We start from the raw sequence: 18,371 nt of genomic DNA, 5'->3' as shown, positions 1-18,371 counted from the left end.
ATAAAATATTATCGCTCAAAATTGACTTTTATTCAGGCGTCATTTTAAAATTTAGGAAATTGTCTTTTTTACGATACCCATTCAATTGTGTCAATTATATCTGGCTTTTTGCAAGTTTGATTTTTATTATTATTTTAAACTATGAACTTTATTATTGCAATAAAATTCAAAAATGTTCTTTCTTTCATCAAATATTTTTTTGCCTAACTTTCTTCCATTTTTGCAAGCCAAACGAAAAAATCCTGATTGTTATTATTGCATTTTACATGCGTAATCAGAAAGTGAAATTACGTTACCACAAAATAAAACGTGCAATTCAAAATAGATTATTTATGACAAAATATTTAAATTTGTAATGATCTTATGATGCCAAACGATAATTTGGGAATAATGAATTAATTTTGATGCAATGTGTACTAAAGAATTTTGCTGTATTTTTATGATATTTATTGCTGTTTATATTGTTGTCATACTATTTTCTACTCTTCCAGGTTTTATGATTTTTGCTTGAATTCCAATTTTTGATAAAGATATTATTTTTTAATGCGCTAATAAAAGCTTTATATATATATATATTATTTTCTAAATTTTAGTATTTAATAAATTCACTAATTGATAATCATTTACGAAAGGGTCTTTCTTTCTGTTCTGAGAATTTTACTTCTTCGTAGTTGCCACAGAGAATACACTCATCATAGAAATTTATTGTTTTGCGCAATTAGCCATATGAATCGATATATTTTCGTGAAATTTACATACATATTCATTATGTTTCATTTTGGAGAAAAATACAACCTATTAACAATCCTCACAAAATAAATAAAGAATGGAAAATCTAAAAATAAATAGTTTAATTTAAATATAATCTATAGATTTAATATCAGTTAAATTATGAAATATTCTTGTTAATATTAGCATAAATCTTTTTCCTTTTGAATGTTTTAATCTTCATATTTTAAAATTATTCTTGACTTTTTACTTTGATAATTTTTTTAATAAAAAAAGATATCAAATTAAAAACGAGAAGACGTGAGATTACAATTAAAATATTTTAAGAAAATTGGTATTTTAATCGTATTTACTTATATATTTTTAACTTTCCTTTTCTTTCCTATTTTTTTACTACATTAATAAAAACGAAATATAGACTTTATACAAAATTTTTTATGTTTACCTTTTTTATTGTCTTCAAAATATTTCACTCTAAGGAATATAAAAATTAATATATTAAGGAATATAAAAATTAATATTTCACAGATTAACTTACAGATGTAGTCACCTTTAAGATATGAATATTTACATAAATCAATATATTAATTAGTAATTAAGAAATCTAAAAACCATTAAATATTGCATTACGATTAAGAAACTACAACTACTCAAAATTTCAGAATTCTTTACATCAGAAAGTGACAAAAAATTGATAATCAACTTCCATCTTTACAAGTATGGAAAATGTGAATTGTTAAAAAAACGTTCTTTTATTATAGATTCACTGTTGGTCCACGTCTTGACTAGAAGAGAAAATGGACGTGTTTATTTGTTGGTTGACAAAACTAATATTTATTTTTTTCTTCATAAGAAAGCTTACAAGAATTATTTTTCATCTGCTCTCTGGAGATCGTTGTTCCTATTTGATTTAAATTGATTGACTGACTACTTCACATTCTTTTTTCAGCAGTTTCAGAAAAAAAAAATTGGAATGAGAAAAATATTTTGCTCACTTTCAAAGCAATTAACTCAGAAGGAATGCGAGAAGTATTATTTCTTTTTAAATTCTTTCCAGAAAAAAAAAATAGGTCGAAGCAATTTATAGAATAGAGAGAACAATAGTTTTTTCTCCTTTTTCCTGAAACTGTCATGAGGTATGACATTCTGGCAAGCAGACTTCTTTTTATAATGTTTGTGGTACATCTCCTAATATTAAAAATTAATGTATGCTTGTATTTGTATCTGCTGACATTCCACGGACAAGACCATTTAAGTTTGAGTTCCAAAATTTGAAAAAAAAAATTTGAAAGGAATATATATATCGGGATAATTGTTTTATAAATTTGAATTAATTATAAATTAATTCATATTTTTTGGGGAGAGTTTTTGAAAATATTTCAGCGCATATGTATTTCATTTTAATTGAAAAAAATAGAATTTCAATTATACTAATTAAATTGCTATTCGTTTATTTTTATTAATTTGAACAATTTTTTTTGCTAAATTATTAACAATAATTTTATTGCCATAAAGAAACTCAATCCATTTTAGAAGTTAATGCAAATATTTTATTATGGTTTTCTCTTTCATTCTTTACAATTAACAAACTAAGAATCTACTTATTTTTTCACATTCTTCTGTAAAATATTACTGAATTTTGTATTTGTTTTCCAACTTGTGGTTGAAGAATAATCGTTTCCTTTTTACATTCTTTTTTAATCCTACATTTTTCATCAAGACATTTTTTTCACTTACCGTGCATTAAAAAAATCTTTAAACTGACCTATAAGTTTCTTTTTCTGATATTTATTAACTTCTGAAATAAAATTCTTTTTTTCATTAGTATTTCATAGCTTCCGAATTTTTTTTCATTTTCGCCTATCAAAGTATTCTCAACTTTACCAACATCTCAGCTTTAAGCATGCTTTATCAAAATCTATACTACCGTACTTATATTTTTATCAAAAACTACTTTTAAAAAAGTTTATAAAATATAAAATCCTCCTAAAGAATTTTTGAACTGTCATACATTTATTTTACATATTCTTATACTGATTATTGCCTAAATTAGTCGTACATTGCATACGATGTTGTTAAAATCAAACAATTCAATTTTAAAATGATCCGGATTCATACATTTTTTTTTACAGCTACAAATCTTCTAATTCAACCTTTAGTTTACGCTTCAAGGATTTTCGTCACCGTTTAATCGATGCTCCTCTCTTGCATTCAGCTCACACGTTTGTGGGTCAGTGCTCAATGTTTAATGTGAAGTTGCCGAATTCAAAGAGAATTAGGAAGCACAATAGCGATCAATGTTTTGTTGGTTCCTGTTCGATAAACTACCGCTTGAGTTACGACCTTAAGATAACAACCGCTAGAATGTATTACAATGGAAACTCTTTGGGGACGTTTTGTAGCTGAATTTATGGATTAATAATCACAGCTTAAATTAAAATAATTTGATGATATAATGGATTGCTCAAAAAGAATGGATTTTTAATTTTTATAGTTACACGGTCAGGCATTTGAGTACACTTAATAAGAATATACCAAAGCACACAAAATTCATCCCTTTCATAAATGTTCGATGTACCTACTGTCTACGTTATTAAAGATTTTAATGGAAAATAATGAACGATAATTTTGTTTGATTGAGTACTTTACAAATGGCATAAGAAAGAGAAGTTACACTACCATTCAAGTAAAAATAGGTTAAAAATTGGAAGCATGGAACAAAACAGGCTACTATAATGTCTGTCACAATTTTCGACTTAAAAACACTTTGTTAAAAGAGCCATGAATATCAAGTCAACAAAGTTAAGCAATGTCAATATTCCTGGACACAATCAGGTTGCTGAAGGCGGTTAGCACTTGATTCCAACATGAATTTTACTAGTATTATTCGACGAAGAATTATCCATGCTAGTAATATATTACGGTAAATGGGATTAATCCAGTGATTATGTACTGGTGATTATTCAAAATCATCACTGAATTTATTATTGATTATAAATAATCAGCGTTAATTATACATAATCACTGTTAATTATACACGATCACCGTTAATTATACATAATCACTGTTAATTATACATAATCACCGTTAATTATACATACTCACTGTTAATTATACATAATCACCTTTAATTATACATAGTCACCAGTTCATTATGTTTGCTGTTTGAGTTGTAGTTTTCTTTTATGATACTTCCTGTAAATTGTGCAGATATATTTACAGAATCCTTCTTTAACTTCTAATCGCAGAAGAATATCATTTTATTAAATATTTAATGTAACATTGAAAACGGTTTGAATCTTATCATAACAATGAAATGCATTGTGGAAAATTATACAAAAAAAAAAATATTTTTAAACAATTAGTAAAATTCAGGGAGATGCTAAAATCAGAAAGACAAGTTAATTAATATCATTAAAATAATGTATTTTAAATTTTGAAATCGTGTAAAATTCAGTTTATATTTCTAGAATTATCATGAAATACGTCAAAATCACATCTATTTTTAATTATTTGAAATTCTAATCAAACTTTCAAAAGAAAAGAAATACATCTAGAATATATTTGTTATTAATTTGGCAGCTCTAATTCAGACTGTCTTGTTTATAGATAGGTAATAAATACCTCCTTCTTATTTGTAAAGATATAGATTTGAAATAAGTTTCTGTAGTAATAAACTTATGTAATAAATATCTTCATTTTTTTTATTTTTTAAATTTTCCATTTATCAATGAAATAAGTATCCGAGAAATGTCGAAGTGACTCTTCTGAAAGTGTTTGATACGCTTCATTGCAATTTCTCCATATCTCAATTTTCTTCTACCTCGTATATAAATGAAAACGTCACCTACAACAAAATCGATTTTTGAGTTTTCACTTTGATGTTGTGGAATGAAAAGTACGTTGGAGACTTGCTAACATTCGAACACGTAGTGCGAAAGTCTGAGCAAATATTCCAGCTCCACAATTCCCCATCGAATTCACAGTTTACCTTCCTCTAGAATATTGATGAGAACGTAGCATTCAGTAAAAATATTCTTTCGTTACAAGCTTATGTAATCGAATGGAGATGCTACTTTGAAAACTTCAAGAACATATGTAAGAGAAGTAAGATGGAATTTGTTATTCGATCTCTATCACAGGTAATAATTTGAAAATTTCTGAAATTCTTTTTATCAAATGGTTTATTTTGGGAGACATTTCAGACTTATGAAACCCATGGTAACCATAAAATAACTTTCACTGAATTACAGCTCTAAAGCACAAAGTGAAATCAAATATCATGCATTATTCATTGTGGAATACAAACGTATGTGAATTCCGCAAAAACTTTAATAATTAAAATAGGAAACTTCTTGACACAGTCAGAAGACAGTGAATGGATTAATGATATAATGATTTCACAGAAAAAAGCGGATATAATGATTTCACATAATATGGATTATGTAAAAGTCCATTAATGCTCAAATGACAGAAACAGTACTTGATCAAATGAATAACAAATAGTATCAAACACAAAGTGAAATCAAATATCATGCATTATTCATTGTGGAATACAAAAGTATGTGAATTCCGCAAAAACTTTAATAATTAAAATAGGAAACTTCTTGACACAGTCAGAAGACAGTGAATGGATTAATGATATAATGATTTCACAGAAAAAAGCGGATATAATGATTTCACATAAAATGGATTATATAAAAGTCCATTAATGCTCAAATGACAGAAACAGTACTTGATCAAATGAATAACAAATAGTATCAAACACAAAGAATAATTATTAATTTATCAGTATTAAAATCCTATGGTCCTCGTTCAGCGTTTTCTACCAGTCACCTTTGATGACCTTCTGGTTTACTAGGAGTAATAATTGTGCTTATTTCCAATTAAATCTTTTATGCATATTTTAATATTCCTGATTCGCTAGCAAAAATATTTTACATATCATATTTTGGCAGAAATTAATGTCTAAATTAATTTTATTTTGATCAGATTAAAAGATTTTGAACTGAAGATCTTTACTTTGAACAAAAATTAAAGTCTAAGGGCTTCTCAAAACCGTACGACTTTCTGTTCATTATGTATATCAACCTTCCTAATATTATCAAGTCCTATGGCGTCATATAGCTTAAAATGTATTTATTCCATTCATGTACCTTCAAATTACATGAGGATTATAATATAATATCGTCATTATAAACTGTGTAGATAATAGAAATAAATTTCTTCAATTTCTAAAAATGAATAGGAAACAATTTGAAAATTTATGAAAAATAAAACATAATTCTTTTCATCAATTGGTTTATTTTGAGAGACATTTCAGATTTACGAAGCTCATGGTAACCATAAAATAACTTTAAATGCTTTACAGCACTAAAGAGCAAAATTGAACTAAATATCATACATTCATCGTGAAATACAAAGGTGAGTGCATTTCGCAAAAATTTAAATAATTAAAATCGCCGATAGGAAACTCCATGACACAGTCGGAACTTAAAATGAATTAATAGATACAATGATTTCATAGAAAAAAAACGAATATAATGATTTCATAGAAAAAAAACGAATATAATGATTTCATAGAAAAAAACGAATATAATGATTTCACAGAAAATGAATTCCGCTACATTTCATTAATGCTCATGTGGCAGAAACAATAAATAATAAAATGAATAACACATAGAATGAAACACTGAAAATAATTATTAATTAATCAATATTAAAATTCTATTGTCCTTGTGAAATCTTTTCTACCAGTCTCCTTTGTTGACCTGCTCATTCTCTGGGAGTAATAATTGTGCTTACTTTCAATGAAATCTCTTCTGCATATTTTAATATTCATAATTCCGTAACGAAAATATTTTTAAAATCATATTGTTAAAGAAATTAAAGTCGCATGCATTACTGTTCTGTTCATTGTACATATGAACCTTCCTAATAGAATCAAGTCCTGTGACGTCCTAACACGCTTCAAATGTAATTACCCGGTTCATGTATCTTCAAATTACATGTCGATATTGTAGCATAATTTTCTTATTATTCATATAAACTTCGCAGATTATAAAAAGATATTTCTCCAGCTTCTAAAAATAGAAGATAAAATCATGCGAATAAGTAAATGATGAAATAATAAAAACTTTTTGTATTTCATATCAAATATATAGTTTATTGTTGAAAATTAAATTAAATAATATATTTAAAAAAATTAGCAAAATTCTGAAAAAAATTACACTTCATTAAAATGATATTATTAAAAATATAAATTTTGAGTTTTAAGATTGTATAAAGCTATTTTTTTTGTTCTAATATTTTCGGAAATCATCAAAGAAAAAGCTGGAATTTTGTCTAATTTTTAATTATTTAAAAATAAAAAAAATCATTCTCAGATACACATTTCTACCTTTTAACCCTTTCTAGGTCCGTGGGAAGTATGCTTCCCAATGCAATTTATCAATCTTTGTATGAAATTATGTAGGTTGGCATAAGTTCTAACAATTTTTTTAGAAAGACAGAAACTTAGTTGCTTCAGTTCTTTATTTTACACAAAATGAAGGTGTCTTGATTTGTTATTTAATTATTAATTAACCAAATTAATTAATTAATCAAATTAAATTTATCTAATAAGCTAAATGAATCCCTTTTCTTATTCTAATTTCAAGCCTAAAAATATTTTAACATAATATGACTAGAAAAAAATGGCCCTTTAAAGGGTTAAAGTATATCAAGGTCAAATTTGGTTACTTTAAGGGGCCACACAAACTCACACGCACACTCACTCATTTTTATTATTATTAGAGATTGAAATTTAGCATATATTTAACGTATGTATATGATGGGGAAAAAAAAAAGAAGAGCAGTGGTTAAAAATGCAATTTAAATTTTTTTAACAACATTAAAAGAAAAAACGCCTTTCGATGTTAAACAGATGCTTCTGGTATGAGATGATCTTCCACCAAATCACCATAAAAGAGCTTTTTTTGGGGCATCAAAAGTGTAAATATGTCTTTTAATGTAAAAGATGCATTCCAAATCAATGCTTTTAGCAGCTGTTGCCAGTGAGGACGGATACATGATATAAAAGCATCCTAGATGATAAACCATTATCAAAATTCAGAGGATGCATACACCGATCAGGAATACTTTCAAAACATTTAAGAGGGGAAGGGGGACATAGGGATAATGTTCGTCGATTTATATTCATGTATCAAAATATGGACAGAGTACTTATGTTGGATGCCTACGTTCGAGGCCATTCTTTTCCAAATATATTTATTTTAAAGTTTTGTTTCGAATTTTTAAATTAAATAATGGATGAAAGTAATGAACATCTGAAATCTATATTTCTGCATAAGTCCCAATTTTTCCCCATAGAGAATGCACAATAAAATAGGGTTTTTAAGATAGATCTCGTAAATGGTGGATGATAGCGCTCAGTATGACGTATATAGAAATCATAATCTTTTATGTAAATTAGAAATATGCGAAAACGAACAAGTACTCAGAGCGGGGGAAATGTTTTTTTAGTTAATTATTTCAAATTTAAAAATGAAATATTTAGAGATTAGAAGGCAATTGATTTCTTATAAAAAATCATGAAACTGTCTCAAAGAAACTTCCTCTTTAATTTAAATCAATTATGATGACTAATATAAAAAAAAGAAAAAAAAAAAAGAAACGATATCAAGGAAAATGCGCATGCATCGATTTATGGGACTTGGAAAAAGTTTTCTGGATTTTATGGGCAATTTTAATAATTTTAAGTTCACATCATTTAAGAGCATGAATTGATTTGAAATTTGCTTTTTCAATGAAAAATTAATTCTGAAAATCAAATTGGCAGTTATAATTTTTGATGTGTGCTTTCAAAGCTTTAGGAATGTCGCCGATGCTTCCGTGGATTGGCGTAAAATATTGAAATGCAAAGCTTTCTAACATGTTCAGTTATAGAAACTGAAGAATTGAGCCTTTTTTAATGTATTAAATGATTTTAATAGATATAACTAAGAAGACTGAGGAATTGGTTAAAAATTTTGATTTCGTAATTTTTTCAGCAGTATGCTTAAGGACTAAAACAATATAAATTCTTCAAATACAAAAAAAAATCAGATACATTTTCCTTCAATGATATAATATTTTCCACAAGGAGTATTTTTCTATCTCTAATAGTTGAAAAAAATAATTATGGGCTATGGTAAGAATGGTATATTAAAACTATTCTTTCGATCCATCTGGGGGAAATTCATGCAGTATTTTAATTGATTCTCTATTCTTATGACAATCCTAGCAATATATATATATATATATATATATATATATATATATATATATATATATATATATATATATATATATGTGCAGAAACAAATTTTAAGATTTATTAGGCATTTCAGAATATTGCTAGAGTCTTCGCTAAACTTCGTTGTATTAAAACAATTGTTTGGGACAATTTTGAAGAATTTTCTCCATTATTTCAATTACGTTTTGGATTAACTTTATGGTAATATTTACATAGAACCAAAATCAAATATAAATAATTCTAAGCATATCGCCAAAGTCTTTGTTTCGGATATCACACTCTAAATTTAATTTGTGCTTAAATTATATATCATTTTTAAAGGGAAATATCTTTTAAACGCCTCGTGAATTTTAAATTAATTTAGCTGCAGATGGGAATGTCAATGTAATTCTAAGAAATTGCAGTCATTCGGGATACAAAACCACATCAACAACGTGCTTAATGAGAGTCTTGAGATCTCTGACGTTAATGGCGTTTCTAGAAATAAATGGTATTTCAGGTAATATTCAGCAACAATGACCTGCTCAAGCAGAAGAAATTAGTCAGCACAACTTGGTTCATTCAATATAAGGAAAGTATATCCATTTCTCTACTAGAACAAAGAAGAATGTATGTATTTTGACACACGAAAGGTCAGATAATTTGACCTAGCGCTATCAAATTCTGCTCATATGCATTTTGATGAGTGGGAATATAAGAGACTGATTTGTTTGAAATTTGGATAAGAATTTTAATAAATTTTAGAATTTTAATTAAATAAAAACTGTGCAAAATGTTGGCGTCTTCTACATCAAAATTTTCTTAAAAAAAACATGCATCATTAAAGAATATGTTTTTGGTATAATTTTATATATTATAATTCATTAAAAATTTTAAACTTTTTTTTTTTACAAAAATATATATAAATATTGAAGCAAAACAATATTACCATAATATTTCTATTATCATTTCATTCTGTCTTTTTCTTCCATTGTTGATAAACAAAGTAGGAAGATTCGGTATATATTTCCATGTTAAATAAGTTCCAATATAAGACATGCTTTTAATAAAATGTTTGAAATTTCGTTGAAATTGAAGTTTTAAATCAAAACTAATCAATGGTGACATTTTTTGAAATGCACTCATTTTTAGAACTGTTGCTTTTTCCTGCGATATAATTGGAAAAATAAAGATAAAGATTAAAAAAATTAGGAAAATGCATAACACGATGGGCAGAATAGTATAAGGCTTCTAAAATAGTACGAATTAAATGTTATCAAAATTTTATGTTTAAAAATATTTTAGCAAAGGAAATATTAAGAGCAAATAACACACAATATTGAATTGAAATTTTTAATAGCGATTAATCCGTGTCAACTGGTCGCTTAAGCGCCCTAATATACAATATAATGAAGCGATTTATATTATTTTCTCATTAATATCCTCATTTAGTTTAAAAGATATTTCGAGACTCCATAGAAAAATATTTTTTTTTCAGATCCTCTTTTTGCATATTTCTTTGAATAGGAAGAAAAATCCTAAAATAAAGTACATTTCTGATAAACAAAAATTGATAAATCAAATTAATTAAAAAACAATTATTGTTTTTGAATTAATTACACCTACAAAACATTAATTTGAACACTTAAAAACTCTTTCTTCAAATTATTTTAAATAAATAATTTTTTAAATATAGATAAATTTATTTATTTCATTTTTAATTTGAAAACGACATTTTTATTATTTTTTGCACTTTATACTAAATACTTAAATCACAAAACCAATGATTCTTGTTAAACCTATTGAATTCTTTTTCTGACAATTAATTTAAAAATAAAAATAACTGTTAATGTTCTAAGGAATCCTTTTTCCGGTTAATGATTCCATTTTTTTCGAAATTGAATTCCGAGATGCAACAGAAGAACAAAATATTTTCGTGGTGTCTGTTTTTGCATCTTAAATAAGAAGTACAATCCGAAAATGGTGCAGAACTAATGAAATCCATTAAAAATTATATTGCTTCAGATTAGTTATAAGGCAAAATTGCATTTATTAGAACATCTTGATGTTTAACTTTTTTCAGTGAATTTTAAATAATTTAAATTTTGATCAGTGATATTTACTTATACACTTTACATTTGAAAATAAAATACTTCGTAAACATTTTTATTTAAAGGATCTGGGACGAAAGTCGTCGAAATTTCTATTTTAAACAAAGGGATACATTTTTTGGAAATGAATTTTATACGTGATATATACAAGATAAATTTCAGTACATATGAAAAGAATAACCCGTTTTCAACATAAAAAGAGCTGAAAAACATTCGATTCTGTAAATGTTTTTCATAGTACAGTAGAATCGAGCTTAATAAGCAGAATATGTTCCAGAATCTCCCTCGTAGGGCGAAACAATCGTTAAACGAAAAGGCATCTTTCCTAGGAATCCATGTAAAATAAGACAAAGCGTTCCAGTAAAAGAATATTAAAATAAATTATATATAAAAATATAAATATTTGTTATTCAAAGACGTTTCTAAGATAAAGTAATTATTATTTATTGAAATCGGTTGCCAGGACTTAGCCAAATTTATATGGGACAATTTTAATGGAAATGTACTCACTAATAAAGGTACTCATGTACTCTTACCTTTTCTAATTTCCCTTCATATGGCAGAAGCATACTTGTGGCGCCATAGTAGACCATGTATCGAATGTCAGCCATATCAATGAGTTGATTTAAATTGATGACGCTCAGCCCTCGAGAATCTGTTGATGTCATTCCATGATCAGATAAAACAACAATATTGACCTGTTAATATAATAATGTTTTAATAGTTAAATGAAACATCGTCAAAAATCATAATAAGGGATACACTTATCTGAATTTAAATCGCAGCTGTGGGAGAAATAATTGTTGCATTAAAGATTCCTTAAAAATTTATTTTTTAAAGAAAATATTTCATTCTTTTTGAGAAAAATGAATAATAGAACATATTTTTAAGTTTTTTATGTTCTCGTAATATTACAAACCTTAACTTGTTGTTAAATAAAGGAATGAATACGAATATATCAAAAGATTTCTTGCATTTTTCAGTAGTGGAAAATCAATTATCCAAATTCATAAAACTGTGTTCCTAGGATATTTCCTCGTATTATTTTTACAATAATATATTTTTGCAATCATTATTAGCTTTCTTTACTTAACTTTTTAGTACCGTAAGAAACATCTAGAATTTTGACAGAAATTTTTTAAATAACTTTCTGTCTTTAATCAACTTCCAAATTAATGACATATCTTACAGTCCCCCAAAAAGTGCTTTTTAAAATCTACCTATTATGAATTATCATTTTGAAGCAAATAATTGTAAATGATAAATTTTGGATCAAATTCCTGGATTATCTTAAAGACTATGAAAAATTTATCATTTAGATAAATTTTCATGTATTTCGAAAAAGGTATCATCCCATGTAAGAAAGATAACATGCTTCAGATAGACAAAAATATCATATATAGTCTTTCACAGTACAAAGAATGTTCCATGTACCAATAAACCAATACAAATCAATAAAAGCAACATGGAAATGATTTTCCAATTAATTTAAATTAAATCAATTATCTTCCCATTTTGAAATAACGCAGAGGAGTTATTTTAGAGCGATATTGCCGGCGTACTGGCATAGGAGTTGCTCGTCTTTGCCGTCATCTGGGCTTCCTGGGTTCGAGTCCCGGTTTGGGCATGGTTGTTCTTCCGTTGTTCTATCTGTGAGATGTGTGAATGTGCCCTCCTGTAAAATGGGGTTGTGCAAGCGAATGAGTGATGCGTGAGTAGCAAAGTCGTACTCTTGGCCCCAGTTGGCGCTACTATAAAAATAAGAGACGCACCCCCACCGGCTTAAATAGCTGTCTTCGTAACAGCGGGCTTGTCCATGGCAAGTGCCATAAGAAAAAACAACAACAGAACGATATTTGTTATTTTAAGGGGATTTATGTTAGTTTATGGTACCTAAGATGATCAAAATATCGAAGTATTTTTTTATTGGTTCATTTGTTTGTTTTTACCCTACTTCGCATCACTCTAAAATATTAAAGCTGCATCTGTATTATTTCGTAAGTTATTCAGGTTTTCATTAGCAATGACAAGGATTTAAAAGAGCTGGAACTTTTAAAAATGGACGACTTTTAAAGACTCAGAGTTTCCGAACTATTGCCACAGCCCAAAGAAATATTGAATAATTTTACTCTTTTTAGCATAAAACTGTGTCCTTTTGGAAAAGATTATTGGTACTTTTAACAGGAAGCTTTTGCCAATGGTAAAACACCAAGTTCACATAAAACGCATAAAAGAACACCAATAAATAAGAAATTTGTCCCCAAAATTATGCTAATTTATGAACGACTTGCATGAGATGAGCTTCTTCAACCTTGCACATGATGTTTGATACAGAATTCAAGCGAAAGTTTTTATAGTATAATATGGAGAAAGTGCTGAAAACAAATTTTCTGCGTCACTGTGTCAAGTCCAAATTTCGAGTTCAATGTAAGGACATTTAAATCATTAGAAAATGTTCAAGCTGAAAATAACGTTCTTCTGAACAAACATTCTAGGCATTTAGCCATGTGGAGGGATTATTGGTGTGTGTATCTGAGAAGACGTAAGAAATCTACTGTGTACGAATTAGTTAAGAAAAAATTAAACTTTCTCGTAAATGCAGAGAATACTATAATTTAAAAACGGAAGGACTTATATACCCGTATGAACCTGAATGCTTTAGAATCATTTGTTTAATTAATTTTAATTACCAGGTACGTTAATTTATTAAAAAAAATCTAGATATTTTGTTTCATGCAAATGTTTTTCTCGATCAGGTTTCGTTTTATTGCAATAATGTGTATTTAAATTTGTATAAAATATTTTGTATTTAGGATAGGTTTTTAAATTTTGCATGTATATATATATATATATATATTAAATTATACAGTTTTTATGACTATGCAAATATTTTCTTGAGAAAAAAGTAAACAGATTTTTATTCAGAAATCGAAACTTTAAATGTCTTTTTCTGTTTTCGTGTTCTGTTTTTCTTCATCTTCATGTTTTTAAAATGATAAGGATTACTTCTTAAATAAAATAGAGCTTTCAAATTTTCCGTACAAGTTCATCATTATATATTTAATAAAACTGTGCATACAATAAGCATTCACTTGTTTTGATATTTTTAGATGCTAGAGTTAAAATGAGGTGCTGCTAAATTTTTTCGTTTTTCACCACATAAAATTTTATATTAAAATAAGTACTAAATATATCTTGTAATCCATGCACAATTTGTGTAATATATTTAAGAGAATCTATAAAAAAAGTTTGAAGAAAGAATACTCATATTTGAATAGTAGCAAATTTAAGAAATTGATTTTTTATAAAAATTGAAATTTTATTTAATTAGGCAGATTAAAATTGTCTTTTTCTTTTTCAAGGTGTTTTTATTTCAGCGTTAACATACATTACTAAGAAACTTTTTTGTAAAATGCTTAAAATTGAAAAAAAAATGTTATGAAGGTACCGTGTTTCTTTAAAACGAGGTATGTTGATGAGAAATACATATGGGCTAGAATCCATCTCTTATAGTTTTCACACCATAACAATGTAACCTTAAACTGGCCACTACGACCTGCTGGAAGGCACACGGGAACACTTGAATGTTGGACCAACACTAACGGGAACTGTTGTTTAATCCTAAGGGCCATCACCGGCCACGGTACAACCTTTCCCTAAGAAAATATTTCCAGTCATTGATGGGAAGGGCCAGACCCCCACCTTTTTCTGTTTTCACCAGGGGAGCGAGAACCAACCACCATGGCTGAAGCTATCATTCCAGTGTAAGAAAAATTGAGTTCTAATGGCATAATTTCGTGAATACCTTGTTAGATATCATCATTTAAAAATCATTTGCCAATTTTCTAAATTTTGAAAGAGTAAGGGGTGGGGGAATTTTTTACAATCCAAAAGAATATTTTTTTTCTCATCTCATTTGAATATGAGATTGTATGTTTACACCAGATTAAGTCAAAATTTAATTTATCATTTGCGAAAATTCTGTCCCTTTTCCCACTTGTAAATTTTGAAAGATAGTTATGGTTACGTTAATTAAGGATGAATCGGCTTTGGACCCTCCCCCCTCATTAATTTCCGAAGTGAAATTTTGTACAAAAGTGAATGCAACCACTAGTACATGACAGAGATTTCGTTTGAGAAAGTGAACTGTGCAGTATGGCGAAGAAGTGTACGCTGCTGCACAAAATTCCATTCAGCCAATCAAGAGATTTCTACTGCTGGTTTCATAATTTTAATTGCTCTTTCATTATAAATAAGTACATGTTAAATATCCAAATATCAATATGTGGTATATAATTATTCAGACTCAGAAATGTTACAATACGTAAAATCTAGTAAAAGTTAAAAAGAAAAAAAGAACATCAGTGGAATTTAAGGATTCCAAGAAACAACTCAAAACAATCAGTATATGCCATGGAAAAGAGAATAATAATAATAATAATAATAATAAAGATAATAATAATAACGGTAATGATAATATTAATATTAATGAATAGTCCTATTTAGTCTTGAATTAATGAGAAGAGTGTGGGATCTATAAATGATGATTTCCTTTTAATTTCTTTCAATAACTCTTCTATACTAAGAGAATGTTCATTTATTACAAACAAAAAGTATAAACGGTTGATAGAGGAAATCTTGAATTCCTAAATCCATTTTTTTTATGGCCAAGAGGCTGAGTGCTTCAATAAGAGGTTAAAATCTTCGGTGCTCTTGTATAAAAATTCGTGTTGAAAAATGGGTCAAAATACAAATAAATTTTGAGCAACACTTTCTAACTTTGGGTTTGAAATAATTATCGAAATCTAATTCTTATCCTTGGTCCTTTGATTAATTAGCTAATATTTTTATTTTTATTTTTGAGTATACAGTGGGGATATATTCAACGTATAAATAATTATTTTCGTTATATTTTTCCTAATGACAAAGATAATTGTAAGAATTTGATTTTAGAAAGAATGTTCTGCACAAAGATAATATTTATTATAATACAGAACATCTAAACTCTTCACACTTATGTTGTTAACTCTTCACAGTTGATAGGTATTAGATATTTCCTTACAGACCATTTAGTTATAAAATGGTCTATAAAGGGATTTTAAATTTCTAGATACGTTTTGTTTTTATATTGAAAGCTAAAAGGTTGAATAAGGAGGTTGGTTGTAAAAGGTTTTATAAAGAGGTATAACTTTTATGTGCATTTAAGTGAAAATTAATGTCGAAAAATGGAGAAACCATTCATAAAAATTTTTGACAGTACTTTTAAACTTCGAGTTTCAATTAATTATCAAAATCTAAATTCTATTCTTTTATTAATTTGCTAAAAACTATTGTGTTTGCTTATTCACTAAATCAATAATTAACATCATCGAATATTTCTTAGAAATTTTCTGTTAGGTTCAAAATTGCATGAGATAATTGAAATCGAAAACGTCTTGATCTGTCGAAAGTCAATCGATCGAAAAATTCTCATCTCATTGTTTAAAATGTCTTAAAAAGGGTTTATTGATTGAAAGAAAACCTTCCTTGAATTCGGCTGGAAGATTATAGCTTTAGTTTTTCTTAAGTTCTCATCCTTTTCAGAAACTAAATTAAAAATTATTTTGGGACTAGCTTCGTTTTTTAGAGACATTGTTAAATGACAAGGATGACACGTTGTCATAGTTGCCTAGTACTTTAGTACTCCAAATTACCAAATTAGGGTAGAAGTAGGGTTTGACTGTTTTCAAACCCGGTTTTTTAATGTAAATTTGTCACATTCGAAAACCGGTTTTAAGAATTCATATTATTAGTTAAAAATTAATTTTGAACTTATTTGATTTGCTATTCATTCTATGCAACTGGCAGCAAACACATTTTTTCAACGTTGCAAATTGCGTTGGCCAGTGCTTGTGCACTGCACAGTTGCTCCTCCAATTCGTCAATTAATGTTTTTCATGAACATCCCTTTTCACTTTTTTTTTTCTAGTGAAACAAAAGTTTGATAAAGTTCATCTCTTGCTTCTCGTCGGATGTTTTGTCTATCGATATGAAGTCGGTGCTAATAGAAACGTCAGCAATTTGAGTGGCTCGTTTCGAAGAACGTGTGAAAGGAATAAATAATTCCCCGTTTTCTGCTTCTTGATCACAGTATTTAATGATATCATATGAAATTTTTTTCGTACCACTCCTGAAGCTTTTTTACATCAATTAAACTAGCCATATCAATACGAAATATTCAGTTAAAATAAAATGCTCTCAGAAATGACATAACACTCACAGACACGTGGAAAAAAAAATTGAACTAAAAAAAAATATCTAATCCGAGAAATTCAAGGTCAAGTGTGCTTATCGTTCCGCGTCTCACCCCTTAATGAAATGGAATTGTCGAAATGGGGGTCACAGAATCTGATCCGTCTCGAGTCACGACAGGTTTGCTTAATATTGTGAAGGTCAAAAATGGAAACAAAAATATAAAGTTGTTATATTCGGTAAAAGTAACGTAAGTATTAAGTATGTTTAATTTTTATGTTTATATTTTCTATTTTACATTTCAAAATTTAAATTTTATTATAGAAATTTCTTCTATCAAAAATTAGTGTAAAATAAGAAGTTTTGGCTTCTGTTTAATGGAATTTTAAATAAAACACAGGGTGTTAAAATATTCCATATTTTCTTTCGCAACGTTTTAACATAAATTATGTCTTTAGCAAGCATCGGAATTAGATTAAGAAATGTTTTTATTTTTTAAAAAAATTCCTAGAAAATGTGTAGATTAGATGATTTTAAATTGCATTAATATCAATAGTTAAAATAATAAAATTGTAAAATAAACGTCAAAAATATTAATTCAATAACTTTAATTTCATTTTTAGATAAAAATGAGTAAGTCGGAAATGTGGGATAGTTTTCAAAAAGTTCGGGATAGACAAGCCAATCTGAAATCATTGTAATAAAATGTTAAGCTGCAAAGGATCATCTACGAGCAATCTACATAATCATTTGAAAGCAGTTCATAAAAAAATTGTCGGAAATAATATAATTGTTTAGTTTCTTGAAGACCCTGAAGAAAAACTTACAAATCCAAAGATACTGAAAGCTGAATTTTCATTATTTGAACAAACGAATAAAAGCACAAAAAACTTAGATTTGTAATTTGATGCCAAACTCAGTAATTAGTGAACGAGTATTTCCAATTTCAGGCAATATTGTGTCCAAAATAAGAACGAGATTTAGCCACCGTTCAGTGGATATTTTATGTTTTTAAAACCCTATTT

At 27.5% G+C, this 18,371-nt stretch overlaps 1 protein-coding gene across 1 annotated transcript in view; it reads right to left on the bottom strand.

Moving 5' to 3' along the window:
* Positions 1–18,371, bottom strand: part of LOC129975964 (glycerophosphocholine cholinephosphodiesterase ENPP6-like) — a 308,125-nt gene that overhangs the window by 44,509 nt on the left and 245,245 nt on the right. The window contains exon 5 of the mRNA XM_056089272.1: positions 11,652–11,813. Within this exon, the coding sequence (XP_055945247.1) occupies positions 11,652–11,813 (162 nt within the window). The remainder of the gene's footprint in view (positions 1–11,651; positions 11,814–18,371) is intronic.

The sequence above is a fragment of the Argiope bruennichi genome, chromosome 7 (assembly GCF_947563725.1).
Source record: "Argiope bruennichi chromosome 7, qqArgBrue1.1, whole genome shotgun sequence".
Taxonomy (NCBI): domain Eukaryota; kingdom Metazoa; phylum Arthropoda; class Arachnida; order Araneae; family Araneidae; genus Argiope; species Argiope bruennichi.
Note: the sequence above shows the minus strand (reverse complement) of the source record. Positions and strands in the feature narration are given on the sequence as shown.